At 44.5% G+C, this 23,465-nt stretch overlaps 1 protein-coding gene across 1 annotated transcript in view; it reads left to right on the top strand.

Annotated features, from left to right (window-relative positions):
• LOC140213996 (cytochrome P450 3A31-like) overlaps positions 1–21,878 on the top strand; it is a 47,305-nt gene extending 25,427 nt beyond the window's left edge. Inside the window, exons 4-14 of the mRNA XM_072285211.1 lie at positions 1,764–1,860; positions 3,178–3,303; positions 5,582–5,825; positions 7,498–7,625; positions 9,035–9,125; positions 12,067–12,139; positions 13,671–13,779; positions 15,397–15,485; positions 18,080–18,220; positions 19,267–19,432; positions 21,506–21,878. Coding sequence (XP_072141312.1) covers positions 1,764–1,860; positions 3,178–3,303; positions 5,582–5,825; positions 7,498–7,625; positions 9,035–9,125; positions 12,067–12,139; positions 13,671–13,779; positions 15,397–15,485; positions 18,080–18,220; positions 19,267–19,432; positions 21,506–21,592 — 1,351 coding nt within the window. The 3' untranslated portion in view covers positions 21,593–21,878. The remainder of the gene's footprint in view (positions 1–1,763; positions 1,861–3,177; positions 3,304–5,581; positions 5,826–7,497; positions 7,626–9,034; positions 9,126–12,066; positions 12,140–13,670; positions 13,780–15,396; positions 15,486–18,079; positions 18,221–19,266; positions 19,433–21,505) is intronic.
• The last annotated feature ends 1,587 nt before the right edge of the window (positions 21,879–23,465 follow it).

A 23,465-nucleotide genomic window follows, 5' to 3' on the forward strand; every position in this document is an offset into this window, starting at 1 on the left:
GCTGATTCCAGGTATATATGGCACGATTTCCAGTGGGGACAGTGTCCATGGTGAAATGTTTCGCGGCATAATTTGTGACGCCTGAGCAGGAATCGAAATAGATATGCTTCCGACGGCCTGCCCAAAGCTAGATGTAGCACGGGTTCTGGAAATATCCTTTAAATAGTGAGTCTTCGTATGAATGACGTGGCGGAGGTGTATCCGAAGTGTCTCCTGCGAACGTAGCACTTCCAGAGGCAGGCATCCAGCTTCTGCTACAGTCCCTGACCGGGACGACCCCTTCGGAAGGCCAAGACATACGCGAAGGCAGTTGTTTCGTGCTGCCTCGAGTTTTCTCTTGCTTGTGGGAGATATTTTGTGCAGGATCGGGAGGTAATATCGTAGTGTTCCGTCGACGTAGGCCTTATGGAGGAGCACCATTGATCTACAGTTGCTGCCCCACTGTGATCCGGCTAAAAATCGGAATACGTGCGACGCCGAGGAAATCTTCTCACTCAGTTTTTTCACTTGGGGCGACCATGTGAGGTTCCTATCGATCGTCACTCCAAGAAACCTTTGCGTCTTGACGTATGGAAGGGCACGACCACCCAACACTAGTGGGTATTTTTCCATACACCTTCGCGTGAAAGCCATGGCAACGCTTTTGTCGGGGGACAATTTCAGACCCCTTGGATTTAGGTAGGCCGATATATTTGCTAGCGCTCTCTGGAGGCGTTGTTGGGTGGTACTGCGGGAACGCGCCGCACTCCAAATGCAGATGTCGTCCGCATACAGTGTGATTTTGACGCCAGGGGGCAGGTTTCTTTTCAGATGGATGAGGACTAAATTAAATAATACCGGGCTTAACACAGCTCCTTGTGGCACTCCCTTCTCGACGGCATAAAGCGCCGTGGGGCCATCCGGGGTACACATGAAAAGTTGGCGTCCTTGAAGATAGTCTTCAATCCATGCGTAGAGCCGTCCTCCAAGACCAAGGGTTTCCAAAGCGTCAAGTATTGCTTTATGATAGACCGAATCATATGCTGCCTTAATGTCTAAAAATAATGCAGTAGGTATGTTTCCAGAGACCAATTCCTCTTCAATTGATGAGACCAAGGCAATGACATTATCAATTGCGGATCTATTTTGCCGGAAGCCATTCATTTCCTCCGGGTAAACTTTTGCAGTTTCCAAGAACCAATTTAGTCGTTTGTAGATCATTTTTTCGAATAGCTTCCCTACGCAGCTAAGCAGAGATATGGGTCTGAAGGAGGCGTAATTTGTTGGCTGCTTCGCTGGTTTCAATATAGGAATGACTTTCGCAAGCTTCCATTCCGTAGGAACCTCCCCAGTTATCCATGAGGCGTTGTAGTACTCCAGAAGGCGTGTGCGAGATGTGTGGCATAGATTTGCGAGCGCTTCATAGCTCACGCCGTCATGGCCAGGTGATGATCGCTTGTTTACGTCGCCGATTGCTGCCGTGAGCTCTTCGATGGTGAATGGTAATTCTAAGTCAGGAAGGGTAGCTCGAGGTGGACTAGGCTGACGACTTGCCCTCTCATTACATGAGCGCGCATCCCTGAAAGAGGTGGCAGAGCAGTACCGCAGGAGGACAAGAATGTGTGACTCCGGTAGGTGTATTTAGCTAACTGCACTGCTTCACGACTAGGCTATGTTTTGTTAGCTATGTTAGCCCATGCACTCTTTATTTGAGTATAAGAAAGCCGAACAGTTAGGTTACTAGCTGAGTATGGCGATGGCGAATGTTGCTACTCTCGTGACAGGTACTTTCACGGGTCCATTCCTGCGGTGCTTACAAGTGATCCTGAAATGATCAAGCAGGTGTTCGTGAAGGATGGCAAGACAATTACGGGAAGGCAGGTAAGCAAAAAGTGCATTTAGTGCGACACATATGCGGAACTGGCACTGCTCGGTAGGATATATGTTAATATATGTGCACATATAAACGTTTTCTTGATAACCACCAATGGGCTTAAACTAAAGCGTTGCGATGTTTGCTATAACATGGAAACCGTCTCTCCTCAGTTTTCTATGACTTAAAAGGGAATATTTCAGACCGTCAAATGTTAAGGAAGGCAACGTAGAACATTGGAGCTTTTACTAATGTATGCAGTGGACACATGCTTGCATAGTTGCAGCAAAGAAATTTGCTGTGCGCAAACCGCGATTATGTGAAAGTTAGTTCCTGATGTCGGTTTCGCTGCGAATCGTTTTATAGAGTTTGAACAGATTTAATGAAGAGAGGAACAGGGATAAGCTAAATGAACGGTACGAATGTCCATAAAGAATTAAAAAAATAGAAAAGTATGTGTTCTTAAGAATGAATATACTTTTTATCACTGTAGTAACTACAGTGCATGTTTGCATGTAAGACCGCCGTAAGAGAGTGGAAACCTATACTGTAATTTACGCGTAACACCTTTAATAAGAAAAAGAGGCGAGGCAATTGCACTTAAGCCGAATCGTCAGCAAATGCAAGCCTTGTGATGATACACTCACACAGTGAATTGTGTATAGGAAGCTAGTACATTTCTAAATGAAGGGTCCTACACCTGCTTGAAAATATTGCTTCGACAAACATCAGTTGACAGTGTCGGAGATGACCGCTGCCGTTATATGGGGGGCGACCTGTAAAACCCATGTGTACCGTGCATTACATGCACGTTAGAGAACTCCAAATAGTAAAAATTATTCCGGATCTCCCCCAATACGGCGTGACTCGTAATCGTATCATGGTTTTGGCACGTAAGGCTTCACAATTTTTTTTTCTTCGAAATACCGCCTGCACGGTCGGCGATCGAACCCGTGACCTCGCGCCCAACGACAGAACGTCATAGCCTCTGTGTCACCTACGATATCTGTCCCCTACGAAAAGCATACGAAATGTCTAAGGAATGTATAAAAAAATATTATGCTTTTTGTTAACATTGTGAGCCACAGTTTTCAAACCGACACAATAATCTGAAAACACATTTTTGACAGTTGTCGGTCCTATGAAGGAGAAATGAAGCTATGGATTATGGAGTGCATTGGTAACAGCCTCAATTTGTGATTGTCGATTATTGTTGTAAAGCATTTGTGTCTGCAATATAAAAAAAAAGCACCACGTAAGTAATTTATTGCGATCGGCTAACTTTGTCGCAAGAACGTTATGGCATTGATGTATTACCATTGCAGGTTTTCACCTACGTCACAAAACCACTGCTACTTAATAAAGTACGACTCACAAGGGTGTTCGGCCAGGAATGGAAGGAGCTTCGAGGCCTGATATCTCCAACATTTAAAGGTTCTTATATGAAACAGGTTGGTGTGATATTCCTTTGCCTTATCATTCTCCAGCACTGTAACCAAGCATGACAGTGACAAGAAAAAAAAGTTATAAGATTATGGTGGAAGCTGATCCACTGAGGAGAGAGAGAAAGAGAGAAACAAGCTTTAATGTTATGCCGGAGATGGTAGCCTGGCTGTTCACCTGACATGCTACTTCAGGTGCTGGGTGATGATTATGATATATACACTGATAAACACTTTACAGCATGTACAGTCACACACCACATAGATACACTATAGAGATAATTTCAGTTTCATTAAGGCTCGGGACCCGCAAGAACGTCAGCAGCGCCTTCATGGCGCCTAACGCACGGGCCGAGAATGTGCTGTAGTGCCAAGCTCGAGTCTAGTTGAAGGTTAGGTGACACCTTCAGAGACTGCCTCTCTCTCTCTCTCTCTCTCTGACGCGTAGCGGTAGCAGTCACGTAAAACATGTCGCAGGTCTTCAGGGACGTTAGATTCAGAGAACACTGAGTTGAATTGTACACCTGAAGTAGTTTGTGTAGGCCATGTTGAGTCTTATGTGATGAAGGCATGCATGGTCTTGCCTGTTGAAGCCTCGTGGCATGTAAAAGCCGCACGATGGATATATTTTGTATAGGGGTCCGTACGGGTAGCTGGCTTCTGGCCACTGAGGAGGCTACAAATGGGACTGCTCGGAACATGATCAAAGGAAAGAACAAATAATCAATCAAACAAATGTAAATTATAGATAAAAAAATAACGTTTTTTAGCTGTCAGTATGTTTTGACTATGAATCGAGATATACTTAGCGTTCTCGTTGTTTTTTGTCACTTTATTTGAAACATTTCGTGTGTAATGCGAGTAATCACTCAAATAACTGGAAAAGACGACAATGCGTACACGTAAATTATTGAGAGAACAGCTGAAACAATACACGTCAATGACAGATGTCAGCACAGTAAGATGTCACATGAAGCACATCCGTCACGTAATTTCGACACTTTGTTGAACGAAGTTCACCAGCGCGCGCTAAATGAACGATTGCCCAGGAAAACCACCAACGTCGGCGGCACAAACTTGCTATCGTATGTCTTTTCAATCGCAGTTTTGTGCGAAAATCTGAAGCATATTTTATCTCTGCCTTTCCTCGCCTTATAACTGGGCTAGTTGCGGGGTACTATCATCACCGAGGTTTGCACGTGATATTGAATACAAGGGTGATATGGTCGACGTTGTAGAAACTCGGTTGAGTGTTTAGCATCACTTCATTCAATGTCAATTTACTTTTACGTGCCGAGTTCATGAAGCGCGTAGCGAAAATTCAGAAGGAATGAATTACTGCAGCGCAGAGTACTCGATTTCTGGTAGAAGAATGTGAGACAGAAGTCCTCACCGCCAGAAAGACTCGACGAAGTCCTCTGAAAGAAGAGGACGTTCAATCGGTATTTTAGAAAAGAAGAGGTATGGCGCCAAGTTGCTAAAGCTAGAAAAACTCGATTACAGGTGCTTAAGTAAAATCTCTCTCTCTCTCTATACATATATATATATATATATATATATATATATATATATAGCATGAAATGAATATTTTGGCATTTAACGACAACGAAAATACTATTCATTTACCAGCGTGGCTGGCGGCCCGGCTTTCATTTCGACGAAGTCCGGGCCACCGGGCTATCGGCAGACCACAAGCCGCAACGTTAGTAAAATGATAGTATTTTCGTCGCTGAAAATGGGAATATTTCTTTCATTTTTATTTCTCGCGGCTCGGAGCACATTAGTAATCGACTAGATAAGATTACCCATAGGGGCTAAGTATGCCATGCCATCCACAGGAGTGTTCAATGATAATAAAAGCTCCACAGGAAAACTTAGTTACGCATCAAGTTCCTATATTTGATCCCTTGCATCCGGAGTATCACGTTTTAAAAATATACTAAAGATGACTGTACCTGTGTTTTGTGAAAATGCAGCAACCTCGAGGGGATTGAAACTGCAAGGTATAAACAAAGACGAATTGATGAATATGACGCCGAGATGGTGCCAAAGAAGAGCGTAACACAGTGATGACTTAGTCCGCTAGCTTTTTAAGATGCCCGGTGATCCAATAAAGCGCTGTCTACACCAAAATTATTATCAAAGTACGCACGACCGCTGCAGCTTTTTTCAGAATGGACCCGTCACAAAGACCGGCTTAAGCAGCGCTAAGCGTCGTAAGGACCTTTCTTGCGAAACTTTTCCACATTCGTTCAGGATGTTCCCTATTTCCCGTCTCTGCTCGCAGGCCGTGCTGATCATGAAGGATCGCACCAAGCTGTTTTCGGAAATGATAGAGGCGGCCTCCCGAAAGCAGGGCGGAGTGGTCAACATGCACGACCACGTGCTTCGTCTGGCCATGGACGTAGCCATGGGCGTCTTCCACGGCTCTAGGACTGAAGTACAGCGCAGAGACGAGGCTGCCTGCAAACTGTTGCTCAAGTGCCGGCAGTGTACCGGCATGTTCGGGGAAACCAAGATGGTGCTCATCAGTAAGCACTGACAGCTCTTGGCTTGTTTTTTCCAAGGAAATGAACATATGTGTGTTGGCGTGCCCACAAGGAAGGCGAATACGTTACCCAGGCTAACCAAGGCAGCCACCATTGCATTTCGCCTACGCTCGTGCTGCGGTGCAGGAAACGTAACCCGGGTGGTTATTAATGCGGGAGCATTGTATGGCTCGTGAGGCGGAAAAGTAGGCCTTGGCGGCGCTGGCGTGGCCAACGGTGGTCCGCAAAGTCAAGTGAGCCAATGGAGGCGGTTGATGACGTCAGTTAAGGCAAAGTTAATTAACGCAAAATGAATGACGGCGTATTGAAAAAAGACAGATAATTAAGGTAGGGTTGATTAAGGTACACGTTTAATTAAGATAGACTTCCTTATTACCCTCTAACTAACGGCATTTGGTATTAAGACACATTTAATTAGGATATAGTTAGGTAAAGCACTCCAACCCACGCCTTCAACGCGGGCAAACAATTTAACGGAGAGTGAGTCCCCGTTAAAGTTAGGTTTTCATTAAGATTAGAGCGATTCACTTTGTCTCCCGAGGCTTCTCAGACAAGCAACTGTGATCGTCATCAGCTTTGTCTGCTTGGATTATGGAACGACTGCTAGGATTTAGGGGCATGTTAAAGAACCCCAGGTGGCCGAAATTTCCGGAGTCTCCCATTACTGCGTGACTCGTAATCAGATCGTAATTTTGGCACGTAAAACCCCATAATATATATTTTTTTTCATGTTTAACTTTAGCTGTCGCGGTGAGGCGACGCTTAGGCTCAAACGTCGGCTGCAAGCCAAGGCACGACAAAAAGGTAGGTATGCCCGCTAAAGTAACAAAACTCAATTTAAGATTTAGCCAAATTCAGATATCTTTATAGACATAGGCGCTAGAAAACTGCTTCTCGCGCTAGGCGATACTGACGCAAAGATCTGTTATACCTCGCTTGCCTCACGCACTGTACGTTATTTCGCAAAGATGCAAAATTCTATACGCAGAATCGTTCACGATTTATGCTGTCAAAGTCTTCGAAGTTAAGTTGACACCCTGATGCTGTCGAACCGTTGGCAGGTGTAGGCTAACCACACCAGCAGCTCCGGGGTATAAGTGTCCACCTTGGCTTCGGGATGACGCAGGTTTAAAGAGCACGCTGCCCCAGACCGTCCGCCGATTATCCACCGGTTATCTGAGTGCATAGATGGGTACTCAAGCCCGACACTGAGATTTTTTTCCAATGGGTGAATTTTAGTGTGGAAGGGGCCCGCGCCTGCCGAATCCTGCCAAACCTTGCGGCCACAACAAAGGCCTCGAAAACGGAATCTGAGCCTGTCCCATGGCTGAAAGTATAGCATGCGTCATTTCAAGGTTCTTGTGTAGGCACACCAATGCGTTCGCGAGAAGCTTTCGAAACGCTGAGGTCCTTTATGGGGTGACCACAAGGCCGTGAACCCCGCATGTATTTATTTTAAATGCGGCGAATGTGAAATAAACGCATGCAACAGCTGTGGTGGATATCTAGAACAAAGCCGTTTGTGGTTATAACCTTCGTCTTCATAAACTCAATGAACTGCAGGTTTTACGACATTCGGCACAGTACGTGCTAAGCTAGCTTACGTTTTCTGTAAGCAGTCGCAAAAAGCAAATTTGTATCGTCATTTCTGCAGATTCGATTTCGGAGCTACCATTCCTGTTCAAGCCTCTGCTCAAGTATGGCCTCTCTAGGGGCGTTCCCATGGACACCGTGCTTGCCTACTTCGGGCCATTCTTTGAAAAGCGGAGGCAAATGGATGGAGTAAGTGTTTATCATAATTACTAGTACAACTACAGACTAGGCTAGCAGTCACCTCGCGTATAGGACCTCACGCGAAACATTCCACTGATTATTCCAGGCATATAGGAGATAAAAAAGTAAAATGAGGCGTGAATAAAGGAATGGTTAATGAAGAAAGGGTCACGTTTGCTACCCTCCACAGGCCAAGAGAAAAGCTATCCTTAGAGAAAGGAAGGAAAATCATTAAAAAAAAAAACGTGCCTCACTGAAGAATATTGCAACTTGCATGCGTCATCGACACAATAATGCGTGCTATCATTGCGATTGCGATAGCAATATTTATTGATGTGTCAGTGTCATAGCCCAGCAGCTGACAGAAAACAAACTAAGCACATAAAAGCGCGGCGAATAGATAGGACTGCATACTTGCACGTAGAAGTGTGTCCAAATGCAACAGAGAACATTATTTTCGAAACCACAATTAGTTATCACTTCGCCGGACGGCTAGCTTTATTTCTTTAAGGCGGAGTCAGAAGACTGAAGAACATTATCAAGGGGTAACAGCTACATCTTTTGCGGGGTGATCCAAGAATTGAAGAGACAAAGCGCGTAAGATGAAGTGATGGGCATTTCAACTTTTTCAAATGTAGATTGTTTGGAATATTTGTTAGTGTCTCTGGTCAGACAGGACAAGGTAGGGGGTGCGGACCTGGCCACTAGCGAGGAAACATTCATGATTATTTGATAAAGTGATGCAGGACAAAAGGCCGAGAGAACAAATTTAGCTGTTTTTTGCAAAGCTAAGAACTGTGTTCCTAGTTAGATGGTATCACGAGCAACAGTTCGACAGTTAGGACTTAGTCAAGCTGCTGACGCAGCTTTTTTCCTCAAGACCTGTCCATATTCAAATGTATGTTGTATATGGGCAATAAAGCACTTACTTACTTACTTACTTACATGGAATGAGGGTGCGCGCTGCCTGTGGTAGGCGTTCTGTTTTAGAACTAAGTCACCGGTACTGCGCCCTGAATCAGCGGCTGCGTACCGGCTGTGTCAAAAATTAAAAAAAAAGAAGAAGTGAAATGCTGGTCGTTGTAGCAAACGACGATTTGCCGCATTTTATTACTGACTGTGGTCGTCACATCAGAAACGTCTCGTCTATATAGTTACAGAATATATGCCAGGCTCTCTCGAGCACTCCAACATTACCGCTTCTCCTGAAAGAAGGCAGACTGGAGACAGATGCTGCAAGACCCCTGTAACATCGCTGTGAAGAAAGTGTATATGAAAGGAAGTCTAACAGATAAGTAGGGTTGGTATGCTATACCAATTTACCAAATGATGAAATGCAGGGCAAATTCGGCAGACAGAGAACTATATAAGCGTGGAGGTGTGCAGGTGATAAATTGAAATATCTCTCCCGAACGCAGGCAAAAAAGGCAGATCTACTCCAGACACTCTTGAACGCCGAATCCGAGGAGAGCCCACGGATAAATTTTCAGCCGGACAACAACAACAACTGTAAGACTTAACAATAATCTGCGATATATGGTCTGCGGAAAGTTATTGTGATCAAACGATGAAAGAGCACATGCTATTGGCTCATGCACCAGGTTATCTTTTGTATAGTTATACAACCACTCATGGGCGAATGAAGCATGGAGCTATGCATGCATTCATGATGTCCAAATTACGAAGCTTTAGTATGCTTGCGGAAACTAAAGACAGCTGTGACAAAGATAAACTTTCACAGGTCATTACCAATACGTGCAGTGTGTGGCAGAATGAAAGACGCGAAGGTACCACGGCGGACTAATAACGCATTCTTTTTCAATCTTAATGCTGTAAGCGGAAATATTGCTATACGTTTTAGCCCGTTCGAACGATGGCGTATTCGTACAGAAAGTCTGGATACCAGTTGAAACTCGATTTAACAAAGGGATGACCGCGCTCAAATTATTTCGTTAAATCGGGAAGTTTGTAAAAACGAGAGAGGAATATTTCGGTGCTTAGAAATTTTAGATTGCAACGTAGCGACACGCAAAAGATAGCGCTGCATCGTATTTGCCGCTACTCCAGCCACCTGTTGCATAAACAATAAAACAACGAAAGGAACCAACGCTGCCCCAACGCCCTGAGGCGGCGTTGAGTCCGCAGTTCCGTGCATGGGCGTGGCTTCGTCGGAATAATGCTAGGGCCGTGAGTAGGGCGCCTAGGCGTTTTAATGCGTTAGCTTTAGAGCGTACGCTTGAAAAAAAAAAAAGCCATCTGTGTCAAAATCAGAAAGAAATCACCGTTTTTTTACTAATTTATTTCAGAAAAAAACTACGTTCTATCACGTTCGGCCAAATTAGTTTCCTTAATTGGAGTTGATGACAACATTGAACCCTGTGGGTACCTGGCGTCGAATAAAATTTCTTCGTTAGATCGGGAAATTCGTAAAATCGGGTTTCGTTAGGTCGAGTTTTAGCTGTATTTACTTGCAAAACAGTGGCTCGCAGCAGTTACGACGTAAAATTTTTCTTGCGCATTCGTTGGGCGGCTGGCAGATCTCGCCAAAGAAATCAGCGTTTAAAAATTGTTTGCTCTAGCGTGGGCAACAACATTGCGTTCTTTCATAAACGGAAGTGAGGATAGCTTATTTCTAGTGCGAGATTTCTCCCTAGTATTTACTTCTCACGTCCTTGGATTGTCCTTGACGAAAGGAGGCCGCCGAACATCATTACATGCCATCGCGGATGTCTCCACGAACGTGACTGTGGGCCACATCTTCTGGAGGCACGCACCAAGATCTCAAAAAATCCTGTGACCCCGACTTACTTCCGTGAACACGCTCGAAGTTCGAGAAGTGAGCGATTGGCTTCGCCACTGGAGAAAATTCACTACGCAGGTTGTGGCCCGTCGACTTTAAAGTCGTGTTTCGAGGCCCAAATCATGCAGTTGGCAAGAACAGGTCTGCGACAGCACCTCTTGACCTGCTTGCCGGAGACGATGTTTGCTGATGAGCAAGGATGACACGTCGAACCTGAACCCTGAACCCTGAACCACCGAACCCTGAACAAGCAAGTACTTGAAGGCTGTTACTCCTGGCATTCATAGAGTCTGTCGCAATCAACAGATGAGTATGGCTTTCACAGGCTGCAACAATCGCCGGCCCTTATGGAGCTTGGCTCACAGCGGTAACAGATGTCACAAGGAATGAAATAATAAAAATGAAATACGACGAAGATTTCACTGCATGACTCAGTTGATGTTCCGTCGCGGCTACTGCACTTGCACTAGAACCTAGGTTTCCATCGACCACACGAATTAACACGTTGACTCAGTAGGGCCGTCAGACGACAGTGATACTGCTTTGCGGGTACTGTTGCACTCTCAAAAACAGCAGGTCCTTCAAGCAGCTTGTGACTCAGCACAGGTGCAAGATTACGCAAGCAATTTCAATTTAGTGGTTTAGGTTAGTATGTCTGAATGTGTTATAGAAATAACCATCATTAATCTAACACTTAAAATCATTTGACTCAAGTGGGATCATAAAGCGAGTGTTTGTATTCGCGAAGAAAGCGAAGCAAAAACCTGGACACAAGTCAGAGGAAATTTGCAGCTGGCTACGTTATATTTAGACAAAACGGTAAGTGTTACAAAAGGTTGCGAAGGAAAAAAAAAAACCAATAGTCGGAACGGTGGCGTCGACGCATTCAAGGTCGGAGCTGAAAACAGCGACAGTCTTTTTTGCGCGCAGCCTAGCGCTTTCAAAGCAAACAGCAGTCCCCATTTCTCAAGGCGCCGATACTGCTGCAAATCAGCGCCAGAAATATCGATATTCAAACAATAAGGAATTGTTCGCATTGTCCGTAACGTTCGAATTTTTCGTATATTCTTTATAAATTCCAAAGTCAAGGTTGCCCCTAGTGTCTTATTTTGTGCACATAAACAAGATCGGCAGTTTGCTGCACCGCTATTCACTACTTCTATATGCTTTCGTTCTCTTTCCTCCAGGTTATTTTTTTCTTACTTTTTTCTGTATATTGTCGAGTTGCAATGAAGTAACTTGTTGACACCGACTGAGTGACATCATCTCGCTTTTCATTGCGCCTCGAACTCCGCGCAGTTTCGGTCATTAATAAGTATCGCAGCTCAACAAAGATCAGTGTTGGCTACGGTAGCTTTTGCAACGAAAACTAATGACTAGTCAATAATAATTTGCTCTGGGCCTACGCTAATGTACAGGGAAAAACTAATGACCACACTCTGCCAAGCTAATCACACTGCCCAATTTGCACAATACCGCTAGCTTACTTTAGAACTGAAGAAATGTTTTTGAATTATATTTTCATGTAAGCACATATAAAGATTTAGGCAATAGTTTACGCAGCATATCCTCAACGTGGGCGACCCCTATGGGATCGTAACCGTGGTTATCAGATAAGGCACATCTACCTGTTCTCGTTTATTTTTTCAGGTGGGAAAAAGAAGGTACACCTAACATGTCGTACACGAACACTGGCTAACGGAACGCTATTCATAATTGCTGCGTAAGTATATGGCATTTCATCTAGTGGTATCTCGTTGGTTAATGTGGCGTCTGACCCGCCGTGGTTGCTCAGTGGCTATGGTGTTGGGCTGCTGAGCACGAGGTCGCGGGATCGAATCCCGGCCACGGCGGCCGCATTTCGATGGGGGCGAAATGCGAAAACACCCGTGTGCTTAGATTTAGGTGCACGTTAAAGAACCCCAGGTGGTCAAAATTTCCGGAGTCCTCCACTACGGCGTGCCTCATAATCAGAAAGTGGTTTTGGCACGTAAAACCCCAAATATTATTATTATTATTAATGTGGCGTCTGCGTTGAAACTTCAGGAGATGTACATGTGGTGACAGCCTTTATGCCGACACCCTTATCGGGAGATGAGTTCTGCGATAGTTTTTTTTGATCGAATATCTTCTACTACAGCCCACTGTTTTCTCAAAATGCTTGTTTCTGGCTGTGACATCCTCGCGCACAATTATAACCAAGTGTCTAGTCCAAATGCAAGCTTATTTGACTAGGCTGTTTCGTCGTGACGTTGCTTTCTGTTCATTTAATAATCACATGAGATAAAAATCCGGCGTCAAAAGTTACGAAAATTGCCGATATCATCCAACTGATGTATCACTCAAGCCACGTTACGAAACTAGAGATTCCTGCATAATTGGATTTAAGTTAAAAAGACTCGCGCGACTGCCTTCGTGCGAAGGCGATGCAACTCATTTCACCTGAGGACAATGACAAGATATTCCCCCATGGCGTAACACTTTCGCACATACCTGCACGAGCTTAAAAAATTATTTCTGGCATTGCACGTGCCAAAATCACGATATGACTATTGCGCACGCGGTAGTTTGGCCACTTGGGGTTCTTTAGCATAAAATAAATGCACGGTACAAGAGTGTTTTATATTTTTTTTTTTTGCATTTCGACCCCCATTGAAACCTTGCCGCCGCGGCCGCGATTAGATACCACAGCGTCGGGCTTACAAGCGCAACACCAAAGCTACTACACCACCGCGGTAGGTACATGAGCCTGGAGAAAGTTGACTCGTCAAATCATGCACTCAATTTGTTATTTTACTACTCTTTAAAGTAGTCAAGGTATGCTAATCTTTTCCAAGCTCCTTATAGAAAAGTGTGCAAAATGGTACACGGCACCAGACTAGGTTGGGGGAATTAGGCTTAATTACGCGTAATGCTGTTAAAACAATATCTAGTGCTATTTTTTTCAGAACTTCGCGGCCTTCTTCTTCGCGAACTACTTACCTTTTTGAGGACATTAGGTTAATTGCGAAGAGCCAAGTGAACAGAGAAACAAATGAAAATCCAACGATGGGCAAGCAGGATCGCTCTCCAAGGCCCCAATGCTGTCAGGATTATTTGCATAATAACTTGTCTCCTAGAGTTTGCTATCGATCAATAACTACTACTCAGCAGGAATTCTATGCAAGAAATACGTAAAATGGTCCCTGATCATGACTTTCCTGTATAAAAATGTGTCAAACGAAATCGCTGTCGTAATTTTGCCTAATTTACAGGATTGACGCCGTGGCTACACCACTCACGTTTGCAACCTATCTTCTCGCTATGCACCAGGACGTCCAAGATAGACTTAGGGAGGAAGTTCGGAAAGCAGTTCAGAAAGACGTAAGCACTGATACACTAAATTCTAGCATGATAATATGTTTCGTCTTATTTTACCGCCGTTACTTATTCCCGTGTTCATTGGTCATCGCTGCAGCTCATGGCGTTTTTTGTGTGCCACAAATTGGAAGGTGCACTGAAAAAAATTACGAAGTGATCATAGCGTAATGACGAAAAGATCCCAGGCGTCGCTGCTGCCGCTTGGCCACTGAAGTCAGGAAGACAAAGACCCAAGTAAAGGAGTTGCTGTCTTTTAGGCGCTGGCGCTTGGCTGAAGCTACTGGGATTGCTGGGCATGGCTCTGTGCTGGACCCGACGAGACTTATCTTCCCGCTAACCATCAATAACATCCGTACCATTAATCTTTTTTGAAGCACACTTATCAACTATATTCACGCAGCCAGATGCTTCAAAACTATGAGTGGCTTATTCACAACGGCGGAGTTGCTTGTTTTACAGCGAAACTGATAGCCTCTAGCTGGTCGGGATTTTACGGTCTCTGCTCACCCAAACTAACAGTATCGCTACCACGGTGGCAGCAAAAAGGAGTTTGTGTTTAGGTTTCCGCGTAACAGAATCATGTTTTCGTGTATATTCACATCACAATCCGATGCGATCATGTCGGCAGGTTGTGCGTAAGTTGTATGTTACGATCTTTTTGAAGCATTTTCCTTTGGGAAGTTCAATTAGTTCAATAACGCAGTTGCGCTAGGCGGTGAGCCTACAAGGATGAGAATACATGCTGCACTTCCGCGCACGTGCGAGCGCGTGTGACGAACTTGTGCACATAATGGGCCCATTTTTTATTGAAATGAATATTAGGAGAGGTTGGTGCCTTTATGGCGGCACCGGCTACTCCTTGTCGCTTGGCAAAAGAAACAAATTTGAGTAAGAAGGGAGAATAGTGACACAAAATATGACACTCAGTAGAACACCGGATGAATAAAAACTACCAGTGCAACAGTAGATGAATCGCAAAGTTTTGTGCAAGAGTTCAGTACACATACGCATATACAAAGGCAGGTATTTTGAACGGCCAAAACACACAACACATGTAATTACACTTCATGTACAGAAAAATGGGCCCATCATTGATAAGTGGGCGCTCTGTCCCTTGCATCTGTCGCACAGTGACCGTAATCGAAATTATGGCAAATGCCAGCCAAGAACAGTAGCGCCACCTAACGGCCGCGGCTATTCATAAAAGCCTCAAACGGCAGCACAAAAAGGCTTTGTGATTGAATGAGTCTCCGCGTAATAGAATTACGAATTGTCATATATTCGAATTGCAATCCGAAGCTATTATGTCTGCAGCTTGTGTGTAAGTCCTATCCTACGCATTTTCTCATGCAGTTTACTTCTGAACATTCAATTATTTGAATGACGAGCTTGCGCTAGGTGGAGGTCCCACAAGAATGACGGTGTATGGCGAACTTCCGTACTGGTTCGTGCGCGCGTGGGGTTCGTCGCTTGAGGCGGTGGCGCTTGTGTAACGTCGACAACAGCTTCGCTGTACAGTCACTTTCACAGGGTGGAATGGAGGCGTTTTTTTAATGCGCAGCTACTTTTAATAAGTAAAGCCACGCAATTGTTCAAGTAGATGCATTGTCTTACACACAGGGCGAAATCACGTACGACAACATCTGTGGCATGGAATATCTCGGCCAGGTGATTTCTGAAACACTTCGGATGTATCCATCACTTCATGGGTAAGTATGCAAGGTGACAGTCACCCTTGAGCACCAAGAAATGCGATGAGATTAAGGCCTTCCTAATACAGGTAATAGCATTTTCGACTAGTGTTAGGCGCAAAAGAAACCTCCTATATATGTTGCAACAAACACTCACAGGGATAAATGAGCTGCCATTCCCTCCAGAGTTGAGTTCAGGTATGGCATGGTATCCGCCAGTCCGAAAACGGCACCTTCAATCAGTAATATACATAAACCAGACTAAACAAAGCCGGGCTGATCATTCGCGGCCCTTCGGTTGCGATTAGCACAGGCTTCAATGCAATTATTCAGCATTACTCACCGGCCTTCATTCTTTAGCGTCCTCTCAAATCAAAATGATTCGATCATGGAGGCAGTGTAAGTTATAGCGTGAGTGGGTTGATCTTAAAAGCACTGATTAATATGTGTGCACTAAAGGCTCGAAATTGTTTCAATTCGGTTTATACCACAGGCCGATTGCAAAGATAGCTTAAGGCCTGCGGCTATAACGGCTGTGCCTGAGCTGTGCCTCCGGCCGCCCTAGTCATTGTAAACAAGTGAGGAAACGCCGATCAGAAGGCGCACAATGGCGGGTGCTGTCACGTGACTAAATATGACGGTGCCCACGGGTATGCCGCTTTGAAAGGTTTATATACCAGTGCAGGATATGTGCTCTCGCAAGGGTTGTGATAAAAATAAACACATGGAAAACTTCGTATTCGGTGGTGTTGGGAGGTATGCCATCGACGGAGCGACCTGCTCAGTGAGATCTGCTACGGAGCGGGGAAGGACTGTGGTAGGGCACGTGACCGTGGATGACGTAGAGGGCCAAGTGAGAATATGTATGAATGAGGGCAAATGCGTGGGTCTGAGGCAAGGGCACTGGACTGCCAAATGCTGTTAACCACACATCTCTAGTACATCGACGTCACTGGGTAACCATTGAGTAATGTGGCGCCATATGATATCACAATACAGCGAGTCAGATACTGCAATGGCAAGTGTGTTTTTTTTTTAATAGATCAAGCCAGTCAAGTGTTACATAGAAAACTGAAGCGTCGAAATGTGACGTCATAAGCTCAAGTTCTTGTCCTCACTCCACCTTTACACCCGTAGCTACGGACTCAAGCTACAATCTTCCTGTTCGCAAAGTAAACACGAGACGCGTAGTGCCACCTGGTTCCACGGACCTTCCGTTATAACCCAGTTTTGTATGTTCCCTTAGGAGAGAAGATTGTTGGGCTAGTTGGTTGGAAGGCGTAGTGAATAAGTTTGCGCAGAGACACAAGGACAAGCAGAGAAAGCGCTCGTCCTTGTTTTTTCTCGGCTTGCCTTCATGTCTCCGCGTAAACTTTTTCAGTTTGTATGTTCCCCGTTTTTTCTACCATGTAACCCATTTTGCACTGCAGCAATTGACCTAATTTTTTTACGTCAGTGCTCGTTAATGTTTACGTCCTGTTGCACAGCGTGTAGTTAGTGCCTACATTGCAAAGCTCTGCTGTTCCGAAAAACTGCAACATTCGTAGCTGCTGCTCTAAAATATCATATTCCATTAGCATCGTTTAAGTATTGGCCCAGTGTCAGTTTCCCTGATATGCGAATAAATTATCGTATCAAGATTGCAGCCGACGCATGCGTAAAGATGCATCGCTGCACGTAGCGTCTTATTGTATATGCTTTCCACAATAAATATCGCTTTATGCAACTTCAAGCATGGTTTTAGAAGCGGTCATCATATTTAAAAATTATTTAAGAGGAAGGTGTACAATCAGTGCATTTTACCGTGGCTGACACATGGGGCAGAAACTTGGAGACTTACAAAGAAGCTTGAGAACAAGTTAAGGACCGCACAAAGAGCGATGGAACAAAGAATGCTCGGCATATTGTTAAGAAACAGAAAGACAGCGGTTTGGATCAGAGGGCAAACGGGTATAGCCGATATACTAATTGACATTAACAAAAAACAAATTGAGCTGGGCAGGTCATGTAATGCGCAGCTTAGGTAACCGGCGGACGATTAGGGCTACAGAATGCGTGCCAAGAGAAGGGACGCGCAATCGCGGACAGCAGGAGACTAGATGGGGCGATGAAATTTGGAAATTCGCTGGCGCTAGTTGGAATTGGTTGGCGGAGGACGGGGTAATTGCAGATCGCAGGGAGGCGCCTTCGTCCTGCAGCGGACATAAAACGGGATGATGATGATTATGATGATGATGATGATTGATAGGAGAGATCAATACGGCCAACTGGGACACCTAGGAGCACCTAGGACGAACATGTTCGTCTTAAAAGATGAAAAAAAGTGAACGTAGTTGTTCATGATTTAAAATCGATCTGGTGCGCTTAAATTAGGAGTGCACAATATTAGGAAGTCATGTAATCTAATAGGCTATTTTTTCAATTCTTTTTTTTTGCGGTACGAATTGTAAACAGCCACACAAAAAAAGATGGATGCACTAGCGATAAGTTACACAGCGCTTTTGTTCTCTTTCTTCCTCTGAGTGTCTTCAACGCCATGGAAAATTAAAAAGAACACAGGAATTCACTGTATAAAACCCTGACTCTTTGCACGGTCTGCTATCTTACCGCAGGTTTGTGCAGCGGGCTTGCGACGACGACTACGAATACAAGGGCAAAGTCTTCCCTAAAGACACAGTTATCGGAGTGCCCGTGCTGAGGATGCATTACGACTCAAGGTTCTGGGATGAGCCAGAGAAGTTTGACCCCGACAGGTATGACTTCATGTGGCACTCGGTGAACACTGAAACACCTTTTAGCAATGTGGCACGTTGCTGACAGTTGACTTTGGCGTGGTAATTTTCTCGCGAATAACACGGCGCATGGCTCCAGTGAAGTGATGGTGCGTCTATCATTACATGACTAACTCAGTGTCCTCAAACCTTGCAAGGTAGAAACTTTCTGGTGGCTCCCCATGCTCATCTCCATAGCCCACCGTTGTCACAGCACGTCTTGTTGTTGTTGTGGCCTTGAATAGACTGCACATCTCGTTTTGAAGCCATCAAGGCCTTTGTTGATCTTTAGAGGAGCACGTGTTGGGACTCAAGTATTTTGGCTCACAAGCTGACAGATATACCCTTCCCTTTGTCGCCCTCTTCTCATCATCATCAATCCTGTTCCTTTCTCTTTTACTGCAAGTAATCCTTTCGCAAGCAGTAGCTAGCTAGACGAAAGTACCACAGGTAGACATCTCAGCGTTTCTTATCGCTAAACATGCCTTTTCTTTCATAGGGTGACATAGCTTTGCTCACACAAAAATCAGATTTCCCCAGGTTATTTCTCCGTAAGGCGACTTCCTTAATATTCTTTTATTATTCTTTTTTTAGGACATATGTCCACTTACAAAGTAGGATGCTAACACTAGCTTGGTTCTTTAAAAAGAATTATCCTGCACAACGTTAAAATATGCATGGATTCTTGACCTATTTTAGTCCCATATTACGCAGGAAAGACTGAGAAACAGAATAGGCGGAAAGAAAGTAGTTTTGAAGAGGAAAGGGAGAGATATCGTGAAAATAATGTTAATCTCGGCAATGCAAATAGCTGGACATGCAGTGAGAACACACTGACTTGAATTCTGTAATTGAAACATGTGCCTTATAGCTATTACCTAGTAATTTCGTTGACTAATTCTAGTGTATAGTTTAGTTTCTTGTCTCTTAAACGAACATTTTTGTGTCGCAAGTTATCGCAAGAGACGAAAACCGCGAGAATGTAGCATGAAATAAAGCTATTTGGCGTATTTATTCCTTGAAAACAGATTCAGCAGCGAAAACCGGCCTCATATAAATCCCATGGCGTACTTACCCTTCGGCGCCGGACCAAGAAACTGCATCGCATCGCGTTACTCGGAGCTCCTCATGAGGGTGACTTTGGCCACGCTCGTCTCCACACACAAGGTCCTCCCTAGTGAAAGTGAACCAAAGGTAACCTCTCTTGTGATTCATTCGTAGTCTCCATCAGCATCTTGCTAACTACCTTAGCCACCAATGCAAAGGCATACATATTTACTGATACCCAGTGATGTCTAGCTCGCGAACCAAGCATTACTTTGGAAATAACACAGATATATATATATATATATATATATATATATATATATGTGTGTGTGTGTGTGTGTGTGTGTGTGTTTGTGTGTGTGTGTGTGTATAAACAACAGAAGTAAGATATGTGGCGTGGCTGAGACGCCAGACATCTATTCCAAAGCACGCGCCACTTCGTCGTCCGCTTCTCCAGCCTTCGCATTCTTCAATCGTCATATATATATATATATATATATATATATATATATATATATATAACTTAACGCTCCTGTACCGTAAAGTGGCCTCAGTGTGATTACGCTTTGCTAGTACAGCCGGTTTGCAGTTGAGAATATGAGAATAGCAGGGTTCATCTGCTTGTAGTCACCTCTGTGCAATTGCTTTCATGTTCTCAAGGCACTTCAGGAACCCAAAGGGAGATCTCGCCGACGTGTGTTAAAGGGGCCCTGAACCACCCCTCGGGCTTGGTGAAATAACATAGTTCGCGGGTAGCATACGCTGCTGTGAACGTATCAGCCAAGTTTCGCCGTCACACGCGGTGTATGGAGCTCCGCTTTCACTCAAACGCTCTTTTCACAAAGAGAAGCCTGCTCCGCACGCTCGTCTGGACGCTTTATTTCGTAATAAAGCGAATTCTCGTACTCGGGTTCTACCGGTAGCTGCGGTCGGCTACGCCGTGCAGATACCACGGCTGCCGCGAGGTGCCGCCACACTGGCTAAGCGCACTGAGGCCCGCTGAGGACAACCGCGTTTGGCTTTCGTTTACCGCGTCGTAAGCACCAAAACTGAAAGTACTGGCGCCTATGTTAACAGCCAAAAGGAAATTTGAATTGCACGTCACAGCGGCATGTGCGTTGTGGGCACAGACCCCGCCGCCGTAGCCGTCGCAGTGCATAGCAATGAAAATCAACGGGAGCGCAGCGGAGGCCGTGCTTCATTGCCAATAACTCCGCTTCCGCTTAACGCATTGAAGTACTTCTTGCGATAAATAATTTCTGAAATCGCCTATTTTCACATCGAATGCCGTTTCTCCCCTTTAATGAAATGGGGTTCAAGGACACTATGAGGTAGCGCCACCCCCATCCACTTTCATTTTCGCTCATTCGTGCATTCAAGCAAGTAATTATTTGTCAATTCCTCACTATACCTCTATAGGTTACTCCTTTTGTCACTTGCTTAAGTTTAGAAATAATTAATCCCTGATGCTTCTGGCCGTCAGTCTACTGGGTAATACTTTCATTCCACCGTTGTAGTAAAACATCCATCTGTCGTTCACTCGCTCTTCAAGTTAATCGCCTGCTGGCTAAGATGATAGTTCGCTCTCTGAGTTTCACACTTGATCACTAGGTAGCCTCTTTTATTGGCTGCTACAAATTTTCTAAGCTCCGTCATTTGAACTAGCTCATAACAATAATTTATCTCAAGTATTTGTAGTATCTTGCGAAGTATCAAAGTTATCTATTTAAAAGGATAATCGCTCCTCATAAGAGGACTTTCTCTTTAACATTTCTAGTATCTTTCCAGGTATCAAAATATTCTATTCAACAGGATAATCACTCATTACATTGGAAAATAATTAGCTCACCCATTTCGGAGATATGCAAGACGCTAGCCGATTGTGCCACTCACCCATACATTAGTCTGAGTGAGTTTGTAAGCGATTGAATCGCAAAGTTTACCACTACACCATTCGCGTTTTGTTGCGCTTAATGCGACAGCTTGGCAGTTTATGGTACTCGCGAAGTTCAGACACAGACGACGCGATCAGTGCGTGCTTTGCGAGCCTTTAGTGACATCACCTGCGGCATTTAGTAATGTGCGGAAAGGTTTGTTGCCTCTATGACGCCATTTCAAGTGATATGGTTCCAAAGTAAACCATTTAGTAAAGTAATACCCGAGCAGACGTCAGAGTGAGTAATGCTGAGCACTAAGAAGTCATTGCAACGCATTTTGCAGACAACCGGAAGCTTCCGAGCAAGCTTCATTCTCCTGGTTCCCGACAAAGGAATGTGGCTGCGGACGGAGAAGCTGTCGCCACCATGAAACTGCCCACTCAGGTCCAGCTCCGACACTTGGAATATCGACATTAAGCCAGTGTTTATCCCCAGGCCCAGGCTTGCTCTGGGAAACAAGAAAAACTATCTTCACTGTGTTCCGTCCTCCTGATGTTCCGAGTATTGTCATATTCGCACTGTGGCTGAACGCCGGCCATCGTCTGAGATGATTTTAAATATTAATATGCCAGATTGGACATGTTTCTGCTTACTCAACCAAGAAGCTAATACACCTGGCTGGTAAATCTAGAGTGAATAAAAAAGCGCTAGCACAATCGTATCTGTGTTTCAACACCGCACTTTTCCCAGTATGATCACTTGGTTTCTTTTGTGTCTTATGTTTTTCTACAAGCGGCGGTATTTGTTAACGGAATTTTTAATATTTAGAAGAATACAAGCAGGAACTTTTCGCAAAATTGAGGGAGTGGGAGCACCGCAAGGCAAACATTTTTGTTATCTTAAGCTTGTTAGAGGGTATGAAAGTGAAAAAAGTTTCAGAAAGGAAATTGACAGGAAGACAGTTTTCTACCCTACACTGTGGGTAAGAAAACAGCGGATAGAAAGAGAAGAAAAAAAAAAACAAGAGACTGAACGGTGCGCGCACACAGCATAGGGAGCATAGCTGCGCTATATCATCTTGCGACGGGAAGACAGTCCACGGATGTAACAGTTTTGTGCACTCGCTTCTTATTGTTGACTGGTTTAAATGCCACTATTGGAATGCCTGAAGTAGCGTCTACATGCAGGTGGACAATGTTATTGTTTACTCACGTTCAGCATGGTAAAACTGCTATTTCTTGCGTCAGCGGATAGGTAACTCTACATGCGGGTTAGCACCGAGCCAACGGACATGTCAAGGGACACATGCCGTGGACGGGCACAAACGTCTACGTCCTTCGTGTCCATCATGCCTTGCATATGCACATGTTCATACGTATGTACACCCGTGAGCAGAAGTGTACGGACTTGGGATATCACGATAAAGCCGATTTTTTCCTCTGCCTGTGAATGTAACTTAAAATTGAAGACTGCACTCCAAACCTGGCACTGTGAACTTTCCCGTGTACGCGTCATTTTCAGTTTATGCAACTAATTTCAAAGAAATTTAGTCATTTTTTTTCAGACCCTGTTGTCCATATACTTTTGTTCACGGGCGTACATGTCCACGTACTTGTAGATGCCACTTCTGGCATTATAATAGTGTCATTTAGACGCGGAACTTTCGTAGTAGTTGGAACATAATTAATGGTTGCTTTCTATCGGGTTTAAGAATAGCACGGCGCATATCAAAACTAGCGCGAATTTTCTTGACAATTGGCTGTAAGAATGTGCGTAAAGCGCTTTCATACAGATGGCCGTGCATTTGTCATCCTATGCGGTGTGAACATGCTTTAGTTTTAGTTAGGTAACTTTGAAAATGCTTGAAGTCTATGTGCAATTATATTATACGTTGGGTTTGAGAAAAATAAAGCGTGACACCAAGCGTAAGGGTCACTGAGGTCGGTGCGCTTCAAAAATTTCTGCAGCGGAACTCCTTCGCCAGTGAAGCATTTGGACAGTGTACACAAAATTCTCATCTCAGAAAATGTTTTATAGTCTAGGTGCTTTAGTCAAGTCCGAATGGCCAGGAAAACGAGATTACACGCCTTCGACGTCGTTGTTAGTTTTTTGTTCACGTGCTGTACTTGCGTGCTGCATATGTAACAGGTGGAGGTACTTCGCCACACAAAGTGCAGTGTGATGAGCGATCACAGCTGGCCGGCCGAAGTTGCTCGCGAACAAACTTGGAACAGCTGCGGACATTCGTGCGTACGGCGCGCGATCTAAAATTTCTGCACAGCATGCAACCATGCATGCGTCAG

Source organism: Dermacentor andersoni, chromosome 11 (assembly GCF_023375885.2).
Source record: "Dermacentor andersoni chromosome 11, qqDerAnde1_hic_scaffold, whole genome shotgun sequence".
Lineage (NCBI taxonomy): Eukaryota > Metazoa > Arthropoda > Arachnida > Ixodida > Ixodidae > Dermacentor > Dermacentor andersoni.